Genomic DNA, 24294 nt, shown 5'->3' on the forward strand with positions numbered 1-24294 from the left:
GTCTTATTCTTCCTCTGAAAGAGGAATGGGCCAGTTTGCCTCAAGAACTCGTGAATCACTTGGTGGTAAGCATGGTACCGCATTGTGAGAGCTGCATTGCAATTCAGGATGGACATATTTCATACCGAAATGTCTCGCCACATAGTTTTTGTAAGCACTGTATATTAATTCCTTAACTATGTCCTTAGGAAATTTGTAACCGTTGTCAAAAATGTATTGCAATTTAATTTGTATGAAATTTATAATGCATTTTTTGTGTAATATAATTTATTAGTGTGCTGGCAATGAATTTATGTCCACATTTGGCTGTAGTCATGAAAATGTTTTCGTATACAGGTAAAAATGTATTTCGTCCTTGGATTTTGGATACCAGTGTAAATAAGAAAAATAGAGAACAGAATAAACAAATCTAATGTGTTGGGTAAATTTATATGGATTAAGAGAGAATTTAATAGAACACCAAACTTGATGCATGACACTTTTCAAACTAATTTTTACTTGTGGATCTAAGGGTTGGGTTAGAAAAAAAACAGGTGAATAATAAAACTAATCAGTCTAGAAACCACACGTATGAGAGTCCTGAGAAAAATTAAAGGGTGAATGGATAGTATCAGTGCCAGAATCATATTCAAAATGAAGATATTAAAAAGGATTTCAGGTGTTAGGATCACTTAAACAGAACAGGAAAGTTCAAACCAGGTGATGCTGTGATGGCAGGAAAATGACCTGAAGGAAGATCAAGATTTAGATGAATGAATTTAAAAGTATCTTGGAATGCTAAAATATAAGATCTAACATTGTTGAAAGTTTTTCACTTGGTTATATTATAAATTAAAGATACCAAGAAATTATGTACAGGTAGTCCTCGACTTACGACGGGGTTACGTTCCCACCTCTCCGTCGTAAGTCGAGGACTTTTGTTAATTCTTGATTTGTTTGATTTCTGTTATAATATTTTCATAAATTAGATTTCTATTATAACTTAAAACGGTAAAAATTTATAAACTTACATAAACATTTATAAATTATTTAATAGCACATACAAATACATAAATACAAAATTAAGAAAGAAAAATTTAAGAAAAAAATACATAAACACATATCAAAAATGGTGCACTTACTTCAATTTGAAATTCCTTTAAATATTAGTTAACATAAACAAAAAAACTTATTAACAGTGTCTTTAATTAAACAGGTGAGTAACTGTCATTTATTTGGACGATATGGTTATTTCTCGCAATCGGAAGTATCTTTTTTAATCAGAAAATTAGTTAATGTTGTCTGTTGGGTTTCTTTTTCTTTTTTTTATTCATATATTTCGCGATATCATCTGACTGCTTCTCGAATTTTCTTTTCGACTTTGGCGAAGTGATCAGTGTCTTGATCCATATTTTTGAGTAGCCGTAGTCCTTGATTTTGTTTAGAAAATACTTCAACTAATCCTTTTACAGTAAATTTTTTTAACGATTTCTCTTCATCTTCCTCATTATTCCTTTCTTCTTCTACAACTCTTTCATTTTGGAAAATCAAGTCTTGATCAGTCAGTTCACCTTCTTCGTGATCTGCTAATTCTTCTATATTGGTAATATTGATTTCTAAATTCAGTTTTCTTGCAATTTCAATGATTTCTTCACCAATTTGTTCTAACATACTATGCTGATTTTACTCTTCGAGTGTCTCCTGCGGTAGTAACTTTTTCCAAATTCCTCGCATACATTGTTCCGATACTTCCTCCCATGAAGTTTCAATGTTCTGGATACATTGGTTAATATCGTAATTTTTGCAAAAATCGCATAATGTTATAGCATCGTTGCCCATTGCTGTTATTACTTGAGAAAATGTAGTTTTCAGGTAATATGTCTTGAATGTAGCAATCGAACCTTGATCCATAGGTTGAATCACAGCTGTTGTATTGGGGGGTAGATATATCACATTTATATTTTCATTCAAATCGCCGATGTGAAGAGGATGTCCTGGAGCATTGTCAAGCAGCAATAGAATTTTAAAAGGAATGTTTTTTTCAAGACAGTAGACACGTATTTCTGGAATAAAACAATTGTCATTCCAAGCTTTAGGATTACTCCTGTAGTAAACCGGCAATTTATTCTTGTCAATGTTTTTCAAAGCTCTGGGGTTTTGTGAACAGTAAACAAGAAATGGTTTTAATTTAAAACCAGCAGCATTTCCTCCAAGAAGAAGCGTAATCCTATCTTTAAATGCCTCCTATCCTTAAAAAAACCAGGTGGCAATGTAGCTTCTCTGTGAATGTAAGCTCGTTCTGGCAATCTTTTCCAGAACAGTCCGGTTTCATCTATGTTAAAAATCTGCTCTAGCAAATAGCCTTCATCTTTTATCATCTCTTTCAGATATTTCTTGAAAATTTCGGCACTTTCAATATCGGAACTAGCAACTTCTCCCATTATTCATATGTTATGTAATAACTTACATAATCAGCTTTTGAATCGATAAAACCAACCTTTATTAGCATTAATTGTATGCTGTATTTATCTTCTTGTTGTTTCCTTAAATTGTCAAATAGGCTGCGTGCTTTTGTTTGAATCGTAAACAAACTGAGAGGAATATTCTTGTTGATTTGATCATCTATCCATATCATTAAAAGCTTCTCCATTTCATGAATTTGGCCCTTCTCTTTTTTTCGTTAAAATTGTACATTTCATATTAACTGCCCCTTTAGCTGCTTCCATTATTCTTGATTTATCTTTTATGATTGTTGAAACAGTTGAATGTGATAGTTTTTCTTCTCGTGTTATTTCACTGACTTTCTTTCCTTTATCATATGCTTTAATGACCTTCATTTTAACATCTAAACTTAAAGCTTTCCTCAGCTTCTTTTTTATGTTGGAATTTTCATCAGTAGTTTTTACTTCTCTTACTGGACATGATAGGGTTACGATGAGATACAAAAATTACAATGAGAGAAAAACGAACACTTCGACTGTTGATTAGCAACTAACGTGCCAAAGGCTGTGATAAGTTAGAAGTGGATGAATCATAGCAGCGGCTATTCCGTATTGGTGATAGGCTTTGCTTGTCAACTAATGGTGACGATGCAATGCGTATACAAAAACAATGTGATATATGTATGTATATGCTGGCAGCAAAGTTAAATTAGAGAATTTTTAATAATAATAATTTTGGCTGTCGTAAGTGCTAATCGTCGTAAGTCGAGGACTACCTGTACTTGATTTAATCCATTATCCAAGTGTAAGCAAACAAAGTTTGCACCTGAGGTATCTTTCAAGACTGGGGAAACTCATGGCAAAGACAGACTAACTTCTCATCACTTGTCTTAGTATCCCATAATGCAAAGCACATCTTGTGGACATGTATAATGCTATGCATTATGGGAAGGTTCACTACCCAGACTGGTTTCAACCTTTATTGAGGTCTCTTCAGTGGGAGCCAGACCCAGAGATGATACCAAGGTTGAAGCAATGCAGAAGTCATGTCTCCATATATAAAACTTTGTTTGCTTACACTTGGATAATGGATTAAACCAAAGATATAATTTCTTGGTATCTTTAATTTATAAGATCTGACATTGTTAGAGTCTTGACAGATTTGGAGGTAAATGTCGAGAAGTTAATAGTAACATAAACTTATCAGCATCAGCGTTGTTCATATTATATATTGTCATATTAACTTCCTGTTGTCAATAGGAAGTTAATACTAATGTAAACTTGTACTATCATAGTATCCTTCCTGCCCCCCCCTTTTTCTTTTTTTTTTTTTGAGGCTACCACATATCAGGAATTTGATGATGAAATTTATCATTTCACATATTTCTACATATACTGGTACCTATTTCAGAAATTATTACTAAGATTCAGAGAACAGTCAGTGTTAGTGCACTTCCCCCTTCCCCATCTTCTTATTCACTAATAAATACTTGTATCATGATGGTCATGATATGAGATTTTGCTAAGATTTTCCACTCATAACAAATAAGAGTGAAAAGCTTTATCAAAATTATTTAATCTTAAACATATCATCTGAGTAGCACAATTTTATGTTGTTTACTAATTAGCAGCATACATTTAAGATTTAATATCGGTTTACAAATTTCAAGACCATTAATTAATCATTGCTTTTGCTTATTGTTAAAACCTTATTAGATGTGATTTTAAACAAAATCTGATTTTTTTTAAATATTTTTTTTTTTAAGGTTAGAGTAATGTATTGTAATCCAATGTGTGAAGCTATGAAACCTTGTCCATATTTTTTAGATGGCCGATGTCGATTTTCAGATGAGAATTGCAGGTACAGTAAGTCATTAATGTCATATTTGAAACATTATGTAGTCATTCATATGACTGGAAAAAAATTTTAACAATCTTTGTGTTTGATATTTTAGAATTTTGCAGAATTGAATCTGATTTAGATAGTTAAATTGTATATGATTTTCTTCAAAAAATTGTGTAGTGTAAAGCAGGTTCTGGTGAGGCACAGCTTAATAAAAAAAAAATGTTCTGTTTTTCCTTATTGAATTAATACTAACTTAGACACCTTTTGTAGTATAGTTGGTCGTAATGACTTTTTTTTTTAAAATGGTAGTTGCACACACAAGATACCATCATCATCATAACACTAATTACAGGTATAGACCATATTGGTCTGTTCCGGTCTCATTATCCATCCAGTATCCTTTATTGAGGTCAAACCTGCCTTCTCTTTCCAATTGGCTTATATTTTAGTATTTGTTTTGGATGTCGAGTGTTGGCCATTCGGTTTACATGTTCAATCCATTTTTGTTTATAATTGTTTAGTTTTCTTCTAGTGATTTTGTTTTTAGTTCTTTTGTCTTCGTTCCTTTTTTGATCTAATAATGTGTATTTTGCAGTTCTTCTCATAAATCTCATTTCATTTGTTTTTATTCTTTGTTTATCTGATATTCATAAGATATTATTCACTATATAGTGCATTAATATCATTGCTCAGTGAAAAGTTGGGAAGAAAGAAGAAACTTCAAGATGTTAATGTGTTGGTAAAAGATTGAAGGATACATGGAACATTTATAAGGTCTTTTCAGCTGGATATGAGTTTGCCATAGGAATGACAATTTTTTTTCCCCTATAACTGAGCAAGAGAATATACACTCACATTTGACAGATATAGCTAGATAAGTCCCTTTGACAGATATAGTTAGGTAGATTATCCCTATCAGTGTATAAACTAAAATATAAAAAACATATAACATTTATTCTAGAAATAAATGTTATATATTTATTTCTAGGATTTCTATTTCTATAAATATATATATATTTATAGAAAAATCCTGGTTGAGATCCCATAACAAAAGTGGTACATTAAGCTCACTGTTCAAAGGTTCAAAACATTCACTTAGAGTGAATTGAATTTACTAGCAGATAATATCATAGTTCACTTTGATATTTTCATTTGCTTAATGCAGATACACATAATTAATGTACTCTAGCAGGGTAAACTGTTTAAAAGCTGTTGTTATAGCAATAAATATTTTTTGATAAACACATACAGTGTACTCTCAGTTATCTTGGTACAGATTATTCAGTTTTCAATTAATCTATACATGATTCATTCTTTAATTCACTGAGTATTTGATTCATAAAATTTCACAGTATAAATACACAAAGTATATGTGGATCATAAAAGCATGTAAGCCCTATGTGACTCATCTACTGCCATGCATATGATCACACATGAAGGGAAGTCTGTGTAAAAAAAGCACATTTTTCAATCTGTGTTTAACTAAAGGAGTGATACTGTATTTCTTTGCATGGTAATATGGCAGTCTACTTTTTCAGAGTTGATATCCCAGGAACATGTTATTGAAAATAAGCAAAAATGACAGATTATGTGAGTAAATAATGTGTACACAGATGTGCAGTAAGAACCACTATAGTTAGAATAAGTTACATTTATAAAACACAATAAAATATAGATAATGCATATTTTTTGTGTGTATTTTTTAGTTAACTGTGTACCTTGTTCTCTGCTACATCTGTTTGTCCATAATTGAAGTATGTTGCAAGTCACTTTATTTGCTTCATACGGGTAGTATCGATAAAGAGTTATAGGAATTTAAACACAAACATCCAGATAACAGACCTCTAGAATAGGGTACTGATTTTTTTATTATTATTTTTTAGTTCTTTCTTTAAACGCTACTTTAGAAAAAAGTGCTATGTGCTAAATGTTAGGTTTCATGTTATGTTTGAAACATTTCCTGTTCTCATTGAATTTTCAATGAGAAATTTTCAATGATATTGTTAAGGATAAAAAATGAACTATACTCTAAGTGAATTTATATAATTATTATTATTTTAGTGTGGATTTTAGACCACTCACTTTATATTTGTAGGTTTTCTCATGGTGAAGCAGTAAATATTAGTGATCTGCAAGAATTTATTGACCCTGACTATAGGTAACGTTTTTGTAATTCTTTAGTTATGACTTTGTTTTGTTGGTAATTAGTTTACGGAATTAATAACGCATATAAAGTATATTAATTAAAGGTAACTTTAATAAATAACTTCTATATTTCGGCAACGTCACGTTGCCATCTTCAGGAACATAAAGATATGGTATGTGCACCGGCACTAACAAAAGCAAATGAGGAAGAAAGTAAGAAACTAATATTGTTCCTAAAGTCCTAATGGTGCCCTCTGGTGGGCTAATTTGGTTGACTTGGCAGTTGGGGCTGAAGTTCTCAAAATGTAAGTCTCCCAAATTTGGGGTAGTTTCATGCACCCAAATTTGTTGAGGTTAGGAACGTTTTTTAGAGCTGCTGAAGATTCCTTGAATAATCTCTCATATTTAAACTTGCTGCGGTGTATTATTTTTGTTTTCTTCCAACGAATTCTATGGTGGGTATCTAAGGCATGGTCTGCCAGCCCAGAGTGGCTGTACTGGTGAAACCAGATGTAGTCTTTGTGTTCTGAAATCTTGATATTTGTTGTTCTGCCTGTTTGGCCAAAGTAGGACAATTTGCAGCTGCAAGGGACCTGGTATATACCAGGTAAGTCTAGGGGAAGTGGTTGGTCTTTGGTAGAGCGGATAAGGGATGCCAACTTTTTATATGGTCTGTAACAGGGAGTAAGGTCATATTTTCTGAGGATATTTGTTATTTTCTCAGAGGTGCCCTGGATGTAGGGGATGGTGATAGATTTGGTGTAATTTTTATTGTGGAGGGGGGTTGTGGGTTTACTGGTTTGAGTATTTTTTGGATTTTTTTAGGGTTATAGCCATTGGCTAAGAAAGTGTTGTGGATGTAGTTTAGTTCAGTAGTTAGGGTCTTGTCATTTGAGCAGATTAATTTTGCCCTGTTATATAGTGTTTTTATAACCCCATATTTTTGTGAGGGGGGGGGATTGCTGGTGAATGTATCTGCCAGTATGGGTGGGTTTTCTGTAAACAGAGAAAACCAAAGATCCATCAAGCTGGCAGGTGATTAAAGTGTCTAGGAAGGGGAGGGTGTTGTTTTCCTCTTTTTCTAAGGTCAACTGGACTCTGGGGTGTTGGTTGTTTAAGTGTGTTAGGAAGGAGTGGAGTGAGTCTGAGCCATGTGGCCAAATAGCGAACACATCATCCACGTAACGAAGCCAAATAGTGGGTTTTTGTGGGGCGGAGTTTAAGGCTTTCTCTTCAAAGGTCTCCATAAAGAAATTGGCCAAGGGTGGGAAAGTGGTGAACCCATGGCTGTCCCCTCTATCTGTTTGTAGAACTTTCCTTGCCAAACGAAATAGCCTGAGTTCATTGTGAACTGAAATAGGGCTGAGATATCGGGAGGAAACTTGGATTGGATGAGCTCTAGGGTTTCTTTGAGTGGGACATTAGTGAATAGGGAGGAGACGTCAAAACTGACCATTATGTCAGTGTGTTGGAGTGAGAGGTTTTCTACACTGGCTTTAAAGTGGGCTGAGTTTTTTATGTGTGATGGTGTGTTGCCAGTATAGTGTATGAGCGTTTTGGCTAAATGTTTGGCTAATTTATATATGGGAGAATCAATGCCATCCACTATGGGACGTAATGGCACATTTAGTTTATGTATTTTTGGGAGTCCATATAATTGGGGGGGGTCTGGAGTTATAAGGTTTTAGTTTGTTAGTGACTTCCACAGGCCGGAAGTCACTTGTAGGATTATATTCAATAGGGAGGTAAGTAGTCCGGTCTAGTACTAAAGCATTAAGCTTACCTTTGTAGTCCTTTTGATTTAGCAACACAGTGGCGTTTCCCTTATCTGCTTTGGTGATTACTATTTTAAGTTTAACTAAAACCTTAACTCCAGACCCCCCCCCCCCCCCCGATTATATGGACTCCCAAAAATACATAAACAAAATGTGCCATTATGTCCCATAGTGGATGGCATTGATTCCCCCCACATATAAATTAGCCAAAACGCTCACACACTATACTGGCAACACACCATCACACATAAAAAACTCAGCCCACTTTAAAGCCAGTGTAGAAAACCTCTCACTCCAACACACTGACATAATGGTCAGTTTTGACGTATCCTCCCTATTCACTAATGTCCCACTCAAAGAAACTCTAGAGCTCATCCAATCCAAGTTTCCTCCCGATATCTCAGCCCTATTTCAGTTCACAATGAACTCAGGCTATTTCGTTTGGCAAGGAAAGTTCTACAAACAGATAGGGGACAGCCATGGGTTCACCACTTTCCCCACCCTTGGCCAATTTCTTTATGGAGACCTTTGAAGAGAAAGCCTTAAACTCCGCCCCACAAAAACCCACTATTTGGCTTTGTTACGTGGATGATGATGTTCGCTATTTGGCCACATGGCTCAGACTCACTCCACTCCTTCCTAACACACTTAAACAACCAACACCCCAGAGTGCAGTGCACCTTAGAAAAAGAGGAAAACAACACCCTCCCCTTCCTGGACACTTTAATTACCTGCCAGCTTGATGGATCTTTGGTTTTCTCTGTTTACAGAAAACCCACCCATACTGGCAGATACATTCACCAGCAATCCCCCCCCCCCACAACAATATGGGGTTATAAAAACACTATATAACAGGGCAAAATTAATCTGCTCAAATGACAAGACCCTAACTACTGAACTAAACTACATCCACAACACTTTCTTAGCCAATGGCTATAACCCTAAAAAAATCCAAAAAATACTCCAACCAGTAAACCACAACCCCCTCCCCCCCTCCACAATAAAGATTACACCAAATCTATCAACATCCCCTACATCCAGGGCACCTCTGAGAAAATAACCAATATCCTCAGAAAATATGACCTTACTTCCTGTTACAGACCATATAAAAAAGTTGGCATCACTTATCCGCTTTACCAAAGACCAACCACTTCCCCTAGACTTACCTGGAGTATACCAGGTCCCTTGCAGCTGCAAATTGTCCTACTTTGGCCAAACAGGCAGAACAACAAATATCAGGATTTCTGAACACAAAGACTACATCCGGTTTCACCAGTACAGCCACTCTGGGCTGGCAGACCATGCCTTAGATACCCACCATAGAATTCGTTGGAAGAAAACAAAAATAATACACCGCAGCAAGTTTAAATACGAGAGATTATTCAAGGAATCTTCAGCAGCTCTAAAAAACGTTCCTAACCTCAACAAATTTGGGTGCATGAAACTACCCCAAATTTTGGAGACTTACATTTTGAGAACTTCAGCCCCAACTGCCAAGTCAACCAAATTAGCCCACCAGAGGGCACCATTAGGACTTTAGGAACAATATTAGTTTCTTACTTTCTTCCTCATTTGCTTTTGTTAGTGCCTGCGTGCACATACCATATCTTTATGTTCCTGAAGATGGCAATGAAATATAGAAGTTATTTATTAAAGTTACCTTTAATTAATATACTTTATATGCGTTGTTAATTCCGTAAACTAATTACCAGTTATGTATGACCAACGTATAAGCCTTGCTACTAGAATTTTGTAATGCCTTTTTTGTAGCATTGTAGTTTTCATCCATTAATCCTGGGTGTCCACTGCATAGTTTTGATTTTCCATGATAATGGCAGCATGTGTATTTCTTATATTTTTCAAGTTAACAGCTGTTGTTTCCTGTTCCATAGCAGGCTAAGTTAAGTTTGAGACACTTGTAACTTTATGTGCTCCTGGTAATGTGTCAAGTCTATCCTTAAGAGAATGAATAAATTGCTAATCTAATAGACAAACTGAGATGTTGAATATTATTCGTAACTTATTTTTAATGGTATTACAACATCCAATCAACCTAAATTCTAAAAAGATGTTTCTTAACTGGCTTATATTTTACTGGATTTCAAACCAGTATCCTCAGAGCACATTACATATTACACTTAACTTGTGACAATGAATAAATGAAACAGTTCAAATTAACAGACAAAAGATCTAAAGTCCTAATTTGGGGTCCTCTAATGTTGGAAAAAAGAAGTATTACAGCTGTGTAGGAGTCAATTTTAAGATAAGTCTCCCGAATTTTGGCAAATTAATGAGGCGTACTTTTTCAGATTAGGACAATCCTTTATAGCCATGGTTGACTCTAAAAATAATCTTTCCGACCTGTAACAGTGTCTATAAACATTTGTTTTCTTCCAACTAATCCAAAGTGTGGTCTGCCAGTCCAGACTTGAACGATAACGAATGTATTTTTTATGTTCTCCAAGGCAGATATTAACAGAGCTGTGTTGCAAGCTTTGTTCCTTAATGCAGTTGGGTGAAGGGTAGAACCTATTCACTTAAATCAAGTTATTTGTAAGTTTTCTTTTCATGGGAAATAACCAGCATGAATACTAAAATGGAATAATTCAGAACAAAAATGTCAGGTAACAGGTGGGATTTGATAGTCAAGTCTTTTTAGCAGTACATTAATAAACAGAAAAGTAATATCAGAGCTGATCCATGGTATTTGAATTTTTAAGGATGATGCTTTTAAAATAATTTTGAAATAAATGGATTTTATTTTTTACTTTATTATATATATATACATATATATAATATGTAACTTTGTTAATTAAAAATTGTAATTTCTTATTGATTCATAAAGTATACAGTATAGGGTTATGCATGGAATAGCATATCGGATAAATGGCCTCCACGGCTTTGCTGTCACATACGCACTCTTTTGTCGAAATTTTCCATGACCATTTTGCATAAATGTGGCTGAATTTCGTTGATACAGCGCTCAATTTCCTCCTTCAAGGCATGGGTGGTCGTGGGCTTGTTGGCATAAACCTTAGACTTCAAAAAACCCCAAAGAAAAAAGTCCAATGGTGTTAAGTCGCATGATCTGGGCGGCCAGTTCTGATCACCAAAACGCGAAATTACACGACCAGGAAATGACTCATGCAGTAATTGAATTGTTTCTCGGGCTGTATGGCATGTGGCACCGTCTTGTTGAAACCACGTCGTCCACATCCATATCTTGCAATTTAGGCACAAAAAACTGGATTATCATGTCATGATAGCAAGCACCATTAACTGTTATTGCCTTACCAGCCGCATTTTCGAAGAAGAATGGACCAATGATGCCTCCAGCCCAAAATTCGCACCATACAGTGACACGTTGTGGGTGCATTTGTTTCTCAACAATCACTCTGGATTTTCTGAACCCCAAATGCGACAATTTTGTCAATTAATGAAGCCATCAAGATGAAAATGAGCCTCATCACTGAAGATGATTTTGTTCGAAAAATAAGCATCCACTTGTTGTTGTTCCATAATCCATTCAACGAACTCTCTTCGCTGTGTGTGGTCAGTAGGCTTCAGTTCTTGAGTCAATTGAACTTTGTAAGCATAAAGATGCAAATCTTTCGTGAGAATACGCTGTAGAGAGCTTCTCGAAATGCCCACGAATTGATGTTCTGGACTCTCAGCAACATTCTCACGAACTGCTTCGATGTTTTCTGTTGAACGACTTGTTGAAGGACGGCCAGAGTGTATAAGATCACTAATTGATCCAGTTTCCTTGAATTTTTTAATTAATCTTTTCGCAGTTGATGAAGTTAAATCACTATTCCAACCATATTTTGTACGAAAATTGCGAAAACTGTAGCTGCCAAACCTTCATTATTTTTAAAATATTGCTCAACAATGAAAATGCGTTGTTCTTTCGTGTAGCGCTCCATTTTTAATAACCCTGAACTGTCACGCTGTCGTTTTTTTCTCGTTGGCAACACTTTACCACACAAATGGTACTAAATTTAAATCTTGCATGAATTTTGGGACACCCTGTATATATATATGTCTGTGTGGTTAACTGAGCTGTTAACTGAGTTTCTTCGCAACCATATATACCTGGGAAAGGAGTGTCCTGGGTTCGATTTCCATCACTGATGTGAGGAGCTTAGGATCTTTCTAAGATGTAGCCAAGTTAGCCAGTCTTGGGCATGGATTGCAGGGTTTTTCTCCCCAGTTTATCTAGGGTTTTTCATCCTGCAAGCAGGCAAACCAGCCTTGAGAACTCGATGCTTCTACAGACATATGATACCCTAGGAGGCACAGTGCTAACCACCTCATCCATGTGTACGGTTGCGGTTAAATGAACAGAAAAACCCTCAACGCCTCAAGGTAAAAGAGGGAAAAAGGAAGAAGAAGAAAATATATATTTATATATACATAAATGAAGGTGAGTTGCTTGTGAGGTGGGGAGGATGATTTGGCTAACTTTTTGCCAAGTTCTGTTGTTTTATTTTCGGTGCTGGGAATAAAACAACATAAATGATAGAGGAAAGGAGGAAAGTGGCTCTTATCATGTTCATAATAATAAGTGTCATGGCTAGACTTGAAACAAATCATGTCATTATGCAGTTATGGCAAGAGCATGGGGAAAATATATTCTTTTTGAGTTGGATGAAAGGAAACTTCCTCCATCTAGAAATATTCTCAGTTGTTTCCTGTGCAGGGAAATTTTAATAAATTTTTTTCTCAAACAGTTTGACCTATATCAGCATGTATTCAGCCACAAACAATTCTTCTGATTCCATGTCTTTTAACTAAGCTGTTCATTTCTAAGCATGCTAAAATGTTGCCAATAGTTACCATCTCGGGCTTGCCAAGAATCTTGAGCCTCTCTCAATAACTTAGTTGACAAAGTCACTGCTTAGATTAATGCAAAAACTGTGGATTGAAATTACATGGCATGGATATTTGTAAAAGCTTGCTTTTTGATCATGTAGCTACTTGAGTTTATAAGGCTTGTCTTTGGGAGAGAAAAAAAAAAGGAAAAAAATTACCAGGGTTGGTCATACATAGAATTTTATGAAATGCTATGCCTATTCATTGGATGAAGGAATTTATAGAAAAACAGCATACTGTAAAGTGTAATGCTGTAATATAGATTGCACTTCTCATGATGTCTTCTTTGATAAAAAATGTCAGCTAAAGCTAACGCCATTTTATTCCCGTATACGGGGAGTAGGCGAGGCCATTTAGCCCTATCTAACTTTTTTGGAGACTGAGTGGGCAGTTCAATCTCCACTGGTACCAATCAGAGATAGATGGCCCAAGGCTATCACTAATTAAGCGGTACTCAGTGAAGAGAGACGGCTCAAATGTGCCGCCATCTCGTGGTCCCTAACCCTAACACAATATATTTAATGTCTGAAATAATGTGGGTTCTATGGTCGATTTTCTTGAGTTTACAGGACGAAAAACCCGAGTTTCCGGGAGGAAAAACCCGCTTGCCCATGCCAGAGATCGACTAACTCGGGAAGCGATCGAAAAAAGGCTTAGAAAAATTTCCTCTAGTCGCCGACTAGACTCGAAACCAAGTCTTCCTTCGTGCGGCCAAGCGCCGTGGTTGGCAAACGCCACATCCACTGAGCTACACAGGCTCTTGTGTAAAAAATGTATGTAACTAAAATGGCTCTTTCTTTTTTTTTCTTTGCTGACTTCACTTGAAGACATTATTATATATAAAACAAATTCTACCCCATCCTTCCCTTTCTTTAGCTTTTCTAACTTACTTCATTTCACCTCTTTCTCTTTTCTTGTTCTACTGATAATGGCTAAAGCAAAACATGGTTCTCTGCTGACCACAATTAATATGAAGTTCCCTTATTAATGTAATTTTCATACTAAATCTTCAAAATAAAACAGTCATATTTACTTGTATAAATAATATTTGTATATTTAAGTCTCGTTCTTTTTCAAATTTTCTTACATACTTAATGTGGTACTATACTAATTTTTATCTTGTTCAAAATTCATATACATTTCTGGTCATAATCCTTGCATAGTCTTTTTATTGGATTAGTCTGAAGAGATTATTGTCAACAGTGAAATCTTCATAAAAAAAAAGCTTCATATCACGTTGTTGATTTCATTAATGCAGTAATACTCCAAAGTTACGCGGCAGGTGGGACGAACAAAAAGCGCGTAAGTCGAATTCGCGTAACTCGGGGTATAATTTTGCATGTAATTTATATATACAAACTACAAAATATTAGTTAATTGGGACCAAAGGTTTACAAAAACACCTATAATTTTTAAGAAATATAATTGTAATTATAGTTTTTCTTACATAAAAAAAAGAAAGTTATTTCGATGTCGATGGTTTCATAAAATCTAATAAATTCGTCTGACGGCATAATGTCATGCAAAATTTCTTCATAGCAACCCAATGATTTTTTTATTTCTTGCCTTGTGGCTACAATTCGTTCCTCGTTAGAATCCATGTCCTCCAAAATCTATAAACCTTTCTTAATTGAGCTGAGACCTGTTAATTTTGCAATTGTCATGTGCTTTTCTGGTAGAACTGGATCTGAGATTTCGGTCTCTTCAGTAGCGCTTTGCTCACGCATCTCTATGAGCCTGTCGATTGTAAGTTCCTTCTTATGTGTGTCTAACAGCTCTCTGACATCTTCACTGTCGACTTCTAAATCTAATTGCCTTGCAAGGTTGACAACTTCTTCTATTGCCTCAGCAACTTCATCAGTTTCTGGCAACATTTTCGTTTTGCATTTAAAAATGGATGGACAAAGTTTTTTTTCAGACACCATTCAAGGTTGTTTGGGAAATTTTACCCCAAGAATCTCCGATAATCCTTACAGCATCTAAAACATTAAACTGTTTCCAAAACTCTTTAACAGACAGTTGCTCATTTTGCCTCATAGCTTCATTGAGACTTGCAAATGAACGGCGTGTGTAGTATGCTTTGAATGTTTTAATAACTCCTTAGTCCATCGGTTGAAGTAAGCTGGTTGTATTTGGAGGCAAGAAAAAAACTTTTACAAGCGGATCAAAATCAATTAAAGTTGCAGGAGGGTGACCAGGTGCATTATCAATAATGAGCATAACTTTAAACGGAATTTTTTTAAACTGGCAATAACATTTCAGAATTTCATAATTCAACTTCAGGTATGAAGTGATGACCAAACCAGTCTTCAAAAATAGAAGCTATCACCCAAGCTTTAGAATCAGCTTTAGATTTATTTTTTAGAGCTCTTGGATTATTGGCGAATGCGGCCGGCACTGGAAAGATACGATTAGTGGTGAGGCTTGAAGCAGAATGGGAATACATATAAGAAACTGCATAACTCCGGATTTACGTAAGTCGGGGTATGACTGTATTCAATCTAATTTTGAGAATTAATCCTGTTTCTAAATAAAGCTTTCATAATCAGTGATTTTTTTTTTTTATTTCTTCTGTTGTCTCCCATACAAAGAGATATGCACATCTTTATTGTGGTCTACTGCATTTGTAATGGTCAGTCCTTTTATGAGCAGACATTTACCATTATTTCAAGACATTCAAGAGGAATGCAGTCAGGAGTACATATCATACTTAAGGTAAAAAACGTGAAATATAGAAAGGCAGCTTGAGCAGATGATATTCAACCAGAAATCCTCAGATGTGGAGGTATAAACGTTTTACAGTGACTACACTCCATAATTCAGAAGGCCAGATCAGAGGATCGGATTCCAGATGACTGGAGTATAGCTATCAGTGTACCCATCCATAAAAAGAGAAATAAAACTATTTTTATCTGGCTCCCACCCACGAGAGGTTCACTTGGTGGTCTAAAGATTTTTTTTTTTTTTATTTATATTGATTTTATATATTTTTGCTGTATTTTTATTTATTTCTTTACATAGTCCAGAAACTTCACTTTAGAGACCAAACACAGAACTCTTTTCAAGCCACTTCAGACCTCCAATAAACAGGGAAGTAGTGTGACACCAAGCAGTCACAAACATCCATTCCCATGGCAGGATTCGAACCTGCAACCTGGTTGCTGGAGAGTGGATCGGCCAACCAGGCTAGCAAACTGAATGCAAGAATTACAGGGGAATTTTCATACTGAGTGTCCCTGTTAAGATTTATGCAAGTATACTTTATAAAAGGCTAAGAAAAATTGTGGAAGATGACGTGGAGAAGAACAACCTGGGTTCATGCAAAATAGAGGTTCTCATTATCAAATTTTCACTATACAACACATAGGTGAGAAACTATGGGAGTGAAGCAAGTGTTATTTAATGAGGGATTTTTATCCCCTTAAGTGTTATTTAAGTTTTGTAGAGCTGGAAAAGACATATGACAAGGTGCCAAGAGAAAAGCTGTTCAAAACTACAATTTTTTGGTGCAAATGCAACATTATATTGAGCACTCATAGTCTATATTTAAGTAGTAAGTCAGTTGTTAGAATCGTAGGAGGTACAGGTAGATGATTTGATATTAATTCTGGTATGAGATAGGAATGCACATTATTTTCACTGTTACTCATCATCGATGTGGATCATATTATGAATGAAAGTGGCATTAAACCTGATATCAAAATTGGAGATGTTAATCTCAGCTCTTTACTTTATATAGATGATTTACATTCCTAAATAAATCCAATGCACGCCTGCAGGATTCCCTAAGTAAATCAGATAAGTGCTGTGATAAATTTAGTATGAAAATCAGCAATGAAAAGACAAAGATCATGAACTAGGCAAGAATATTGATCATTAAAGTAAGTTTCATAGCTTATACGTTTAACAAATTATATAGAATTTATTTGAAAAATCCAATATATTTCATCTAACATTACGTGAACATCAAGCCTTGGATGACTTTTTCTACTTCAAGTATGGATATGTATTCCTGACTGTATGCCTGTTGAGTGTTTTTTACCACTGTGCTATATCACTGCTTGTTTCATTTAGCAATTTTTCGAAGTAATTACTTCATACTTCAAGAATATCTTTTTCTCCTGTTTTCATGTCACCTTTATCATCTCTAACTCCTTTTACAGCACTCTTTCCTCCATTTCTAAGCTTCTTCAACAACCTCCAGAATATCTTACCACCTTCTTGATATTTATTTTCTATGTTCTTGTCCTCCCATGACTTTTGTTTAGCTAGTTTAACACAGTGTTTAGCTTTCTTACATTTGTCTCTGTATTCTCTAAGAGCACAAGCTGACTTATTTGCCAGGAACTTTTTATATGCTTTCTTTTCCTTCACTGCCTCTTTAACTTCCTGTGTCCACCGTGGAGTTCTGATTTTTCTATCCTTGCAGACAACCTCACCACATGCTTCTCTGGCTGAATCAATCAGGATTTTCTTCAAGGCTTGCCACTGAATCTCCAAGGAGTTTCAAACTCTTTCATTTTTTCTTCAATAATCTTTTTGTGTTTTAGTCTACAGTTCACATCTGAGAGCTGCTCAACTTTTATTCGCTTTAAAACTTTCTTACATGTTATTATTTTTAATATGAAATTCAATTTTATCCTGCTCAAGACTAAATAGTGATCGCTTCCAATTTGAAATCCTCTGTACACTCTGGTGTCCTGCACCAGGGAGAAAACATCATTATCAACAATATCATAGTCATTGAGACTTTTCTTATTCCTTGCCTCTTCTCTCCATGTGAATTTGTGCACATTTTTATGTTGGAACATGGTGTTAGTAATAACCAGTCCATATCCTGAGCAGAAAACCAACAGGTATTTGCCATTATTATTAGCTTTGCTCTTTTCTCCAAATTTTCCCAAAATATTTTTGTATGTCTGACAATCATTTCCTACTCTGCTATTTAGATCCCTAACAAGGACTAACTTTTCCTTTTTCATTGTGTCAGTTGCTTTCTCTAAAGCCTAAAACAATTCCTTCACTTTTACCTTAGTAGAACCTTCTGTGGGACCATAGGCACAAATAAGTCTCATTGTCCAGTTCCCCATTCTGATATTTGCCCACATCACTCTACTTGAGACTGCCCGCCATTCAAGAAGATTAGTCTTGTATTTTGTGTTGAATACTATGGCTACTCTTTCTTTTCCTTATTTGTCATTGCCTGAATATAATATTTTGTATTTATTGCTCAGAAAGATCTCACCAGTTTTTGTCTTTTTTATTTCAGTCACCCCTATTATGTCGATCTGGTACTTATCTAATTCCTCAGCTAGCTCCATTTCTTTGCCATTCAGGCTTCTTATGTTGATAGTACCGATCTTTAACTCTGGTGATGTTGAGTTTAGGTGTGCTTTCAGATTTGTTCCAGTAGCTGACTTTTCACTGTTCGCCCTGGTTCCCTGGCGAAAACAATGGGGGCTTTGTTTAACCGGGCGACGCCCCAGCCGGCATGAAATTTTGTCATGTTGTACCATCATTTTCTATATTGGTTTAATTGGTTTAAGCCAATAAGAATACAATTTGGTCGGCTAAATCCCAAATTGCCAGCCCATCCTCGTTCGTTCAGTATCCAGGTAGATACTCAACAGGGTGCACCACGAGAATATGAGGATTGGACATTAGGTCAGAAGCCCTGGTCGGTTCTCTGCATTCCTTTAAAGGCTATGTGGAGGTCTCCTCTCAGTTATACAGCTTTGACCCTTAAGCACTCCTTCTTTAAATGAATAATTACTTTAAATAATTTTTTTGTTTTAATCTATGCAATTTACTACAATCGATCCTTTGAATTCTTAATAGTGTAATATCATATAATTCAGCTGTGATTGAGAAACGAGCTAAAGTACGCATGATTTATAACTCATTATTTTGATTAATTTTTCACATCTAGTTAATGGTCGGTCTCGCTGACGTTGTCCACGTAATGTTGGATGAAGTTTTGCAGTTTTTATATTGCAGTTTTTGAATAAATTCTATATGATTTTATTGTTACATGTGTAAGCTATCAAATTTACTGCACATGTTTCATTAAAGCTATTAATTGAAAACATCAGCTGCATCCTGATTGGAAAAACCTATAGAACAGGTAAAGCATTTCAGCTGTTTAGGCACAATTTTTAGTGAAGATGGCAAATTAAATATAGAAATAGAGAATAGAATTAGGAAAGCTGTATAGTAGAAAGTCAACTGATTAAATTTATATAGAATAAGAGAGAAATTAGTCAAAACACTAAATTAGCTGTACACAAGACATTATTCAAACCAATTTTAACTTAATAATCTGAGAGCTGGGTTAGAAATAAAACACTTCATCAAAGCTGGAGACCACAGATATGAGAGTTCTGAGAAAGATTAGGGATTGAATAGATGGTATCAGTGGTAGAATCATATTAAAAATGAGGATATTAGGAAGGAACATGATGTTAACATTCCAGAATGTATTAGCAGAGCTTTATCAGGTGGTATGGTTACTTAAACAGAATGGGATTGGAAATGTTAGCAAATAAGTGTTCTTGCAAGGATGACAGGAAAAGGATCTGGAGAATGACCAAGTTCTATATGGATTGATAGGGTAAGAAGTGCCTTAGAAGACCGAAATATAAGATCTGACAATATTGGAGTCTTGACAAATAACAGACTGATTTGGATGAAAATTGTTGATTAGAAGTTAATGGTTATTTAAACCTTTCATGTAGTATTATCATAATATCATGTACTTCTCCTGAGGGTACCTATCAGGAATGTGATGGTGATGTAGATTACTACCTGCACAACTTTTGAAAAATGAAGAATTTCTTATATATTTTTCTTCATTTGCTGCTGGAGAATAACCAGTATCATATTTTCTATATCTGCTATTGTTAGCTTATAGTTTTATAAATATTTTTATAATTTCTTTTCAGTTTTCTTAAACGAGATTCACGTTGCTTAGCAAAGTACTCTGATGGTTTGTGGTATAATGCAGTTGTTGAAAACTGCTTGGAAGACCATGAAGTTCTAGTTAAATACAGCCAGTATGGAAATACAGAGGTCGTAAAAATGGAAGAAATCTTACCTCTAGGTTTGTGTACAACATTGCTCATCAATTAGTAGAAACTGATCAGCAGTATGTTACTTATTTTTAAAATGGAATGAATTTTTAATTTAAGTTGATAATTAGATTGCTAGTTGAAGCATAATGAAACATTGAATACACATTACACACCACACATTCACTAGGTTATTGTTGATAGTGATATCTTCATGCTGATTCAGGATTTGAAATTGGAAGTGACCATTACTCAATTTTAAGTAGAATAAAACTGAATAGCACATTGAAAAGAACAGTATGCAAAAAAGTTTTAAAAAGAATTAAAGTTCAGCAGCTTTTACAGGTAAACTACAGACTGAACTATACAAACATTATTGAAGAAGAGAATGAAACAATTTGAAAACAAGAACTCAACTTTGAGTTTCAGTGGCAAATTCTGAAGAAAACACTGATTGATTCAACTAGGGAGACATATGGTGAAGTTGCCTGCAAAGATAGAAAAATAAGAATGTTATGATGGGCACAAGAAGTTAAAGAAGCAGTCCTGGAAAAGTAGAAAATATACTGAAAGTTCCTACTAAACAAGTCAATATATGCCCTAAAAGAATACAGAGAAAAATGTAAAAGAACTATATTCTTTTACATTTCGAAAGTGAAAGTAGCTAAACAAAAGTTATGGGAAGACTTCAGTAAGAATATAGAAGGTAAATATCAGGAAAGTGGAAAAATGTTCTGGAGGATACTGAAAAAGCTTAGAAATCGAGGAAAGAGGTGCTGTGAAAGGAATCAAAGATGATAAACGTAACATGAAAACTGAAGATAAGGATATCCTAGATGTCTGGAATATTTACTTAGAAAGGCTGTTAAATGAAACAAGCAGTAAGAGAAATAGTAGAAAATTTCTAAGAGAAATGCAAACAGGAGCATATATCAATACTCGAGGTAGAAAAAAGCCATCAAAAACTTGAAATGTGGAAAGGCAGTTGGAGTAGATGATATTTGACTAGAAATGCTAAAATATGGAGATATAAAAGTTTTGCAGTGGCTACACTGCATAATTCAGAGGTCCTGGTCAGAATGTTGAATTCCGGATGATCAGAGTAGAGCTATCATAGTACGCGTCTGTAAAAAGCCGAATGTGAGAATTACAGAGCAATTTTTCTATTAAGTGTTCCAGGTAAAATTTATGTACATATACTTGAAAAGAGGCTGAGAAAAATTGTGGAAGGAAAACTGAGAGGAAGAACAAGCTGGATTCAGGCCAAATAGGAGTTGTCAGGATTAGATTTCACTTTATGACAAATAGTTGAGAAATTATGGAATATGGCAAGGATATTGCTTGGATCAGTGCCATGGCATGTACAACTGCAAGGGCTGGATGTCGATTGAGCATGAGAAGTGGTCAAGGAGCATTTACAGGAGGTTATGGCTGATTGTATACTTAGGGTTCGAATAGTAAAACAAGTAGGGGTTAAATGGATGAATAACACCATTAAGCTTGAGCTGCAAAAAAAGAAACAACTGTGGAGGGAATTTAAAGAAAGGGGGTGACCTGCAGACACACGAACGGTATAAAGTGCAGGCCAGAAGGTAACGAGTGTAGTAAAAAAAGCAAAAGTGGATTATGAAAGGAAACTAGCTATGCAAGCAAAAGAGAATCCCAAACAGTTCTTTCAATATGCTGCAAGCAAGAAAAAACTGTACACGGCAAAATGATTTTAAGGAATGACAGTGGTAAGGAGGTCACTGAATCAGCCGATATAGTGGAATTACTGAGCGAGCACTTTGCAAGAGCATATCATCCAGGTGGTGTCATTGAAAAAATGAAGGAACCATTAGTTTATACGGGAATTGTGATGAATGAAGTGGAGGTGAATAGTCTATTACAGAACCTTAATGTGAATACATCTGTGGGATTGGATGGTATACTGGCACGGGTCTTGCATGAAACGGCTAAGGAATTATCAGTGCCCTTGACCATGTTGTTTAATCTGAGTCTCGGGTCTGGTTTAGTCCCGAAGGTGTGGAAAGAGGGGAAAATCCAAGACTACGGTTGCAAATTGCCGACCGATCAGCATATCAGGAGTCGTTGTCAAGGTCTTGGAGAAAGTAGTCAAGGGAAAAATACAGGAATGGATTGATGAAAATGAGATACTGTACAGGGGACAGCATGGCTTTGTGAAGGGTAGATCATGCCTCAGTAACTTGCTCACGTTTTATAACAAGGTGACGGCTGAACTGGATAAGGGTAATGGGCTTACAGTGATACTGCTGGACCTGGCAAAGCCGTTTGACAGGATACCACATGGAATTCTAATCCGTAAACTACAACATATGGGAATGGATATAGAATTGGTGAGATGGATAGGTGGGTAGTTGATGGAGAGATATCAAAGAGTAGTTTATTCAGGAGTAGAGTCCAAAAGACGGCCTGTGACTAGTGGTGTGCCGCAGGGTTCTGTTCTCGGATCGCTTCTGTTTAATCTGTTCATTAACGATATAGGGAAGGATCTAAGTGGAACAGTTCATTTGTTCGCTGATGATGCAAAGTTGGGTAGGGCGATAGTGAATGCAGAAGATGTCAAAATCTTGCAGGATGACTTGGATAGATTGGAGTTCTGGGCTAAGGAGAATGGATGTCAATTTAATGTGACAAAATGTAAGGTTATGCATTTTGGGGTGAAAATGCACCAATAATAAAAGTTTCATATCTCACAGAAATAACGTGCACAAGCATGTGATACACTGCCCAAACGAGCAGTGTTGGAATCACGGGTAATGTGCAATGAGAAGTGCAAACGAATATCGGCAAGACCTGCTGCAATTGGCCTTACATGATAATTCCGACACTGTGTTAGATCGCAGTGCAATCTAAAGTGCTAATTGAACAATTCCAATTATTAACTATTCAATCAATGGCAAAACATAAGCTGTAACCTTTAACATGTTGTATTGCATTTATATAATGTTGTAAGCATTGTTATTATTTATAAACACAAACAAAATTTAATTTTTTCATTTTTTCCTTGGGGGTGCTGTAGTGTCGCAGTGCTTATGTATGAGCCGTCACTGGTTAGGTCATTACTTGTAGCAAAGACTTCTGCTTCTTGTCCTGCTTGGTCACTGGTGTTGGAGTAGATATTTGGATAGCTGGATGTGAAGAGATCTGAATAGTTATTAGTGTTTGGGGACTTGTAAATGCAACAAGCAAAAGTTACTATATGGGACAAGGTAACCTTTAGTCAGAGAAGGTCAAATGCAGGGTATTCTAAATTAGCCATTCTCTAGCAGCTATGTCAGATTTTACAAAAGCACAGGGGTCACCCTTGTAGTGAAAGGAATTATGAAGTGGGTAGTTTGGACACTGGAGGTGGACAGTAGTAGATGTTGCTATGATCTGGGTTTCTGTCAGAAATAAGATGTGTGGTCCTGGAAGACTTCAGGTGATGGTGGACATCGTATATGTTTGTGTTAATGCCACGGATGTTAGTAAAGTGGATCTGAAAGTGAGATAAAATAGTTGATCACTGATTGGACTATAGATATGGGGATTCTGAGGAATATTAGGAAGGCCAAACAAATGGCATCACTGGGATGTTATTGTTTTTGATTATGGCTGAAGCAACTAAAGCTAGGTCAGTGTATTATGTCTGTTAGTTGTTTGCTCCTCTGGCTAGTTTGCCTGTTTTGTGGTAAAAAACCCGAGTTTCCAAGAGGAAAAATCCTATCATTTCCATATAAAACCAAATAACTCGCCTTCAGTTGAAAAATCTAAATAAAGGTTCTCTGCTTCACTAGATAGGATTCAACCTGGGTCCTTCCAATAAAGGCATTGCTTCTGTGTTACCAATAAAGGCATTGTCATTGCCGCTGTGTTACCGAAGCTCCACATCAATGGGAGAATCATAGTAAACATGAAGGTATAGTGTTTGAAAAGAATATGACATGTTGGAACGTGTAGGTATAGTTAATCTAAGACAGAAAGGAAAATGAAAGCAAATCAAGTGTATGACCAAAAATGATAGGAACAAATGTAGATAAAGGCCAAGATAGGGGTTGATTGATGCAACTAGGAGTGCTTTAGAAAATCATAATATAAGAACTGATAAAATCAGCGATGTGATAGATAAACCACTTTAGAAATTATTCATGTAATATTAGTTA

General features: G+C 35.6%; 1 protein-coding gene across 2 annotated transcripts in view; it reads left to right on the forward strand.

The window, feature by feature from the left end:
• LOC150110678 (zinc finger CCCH-type with G patch domain-containing protein-like) overlaps positions 1–24294 on the forward strand; it is a 149472-nt gene that overhangs the window by 61195 nt on the left and 63983 nt on the right. For both annotated transcript variants that reach the window (XM_090395595.1, XM_090395602.1), the window contains exons 5-7: positions 4187–4281; positions 6362–6424; positions 20003–20160. In XM_090395595.1, coding sequence (XP_090251721.1) covers positions 4187–4281; positions 6362–6424; positions 20003–20160 — 316 coding nt within the window. The remainder of the gene's footprint in view (positions 1–4186; positions 4282–6361; positions 6425–20002; positions 20161–24294) is intronic.

This window comes from Typopeltis vanoorti, chromosome 1, assembly GCF_054136105.1.
Source record: "Typopeltis vanoorti isolate ZY-2024b chromosome 1, IOZ_Tvanoo_1.0, whole genome shotgun sequence".
NCBI lineage: Eukaryota > Metazoa > Arthropoda > Arachnida > Uropygi > Thelyphonidae > Typopeltis > Typopeltis vanoorti.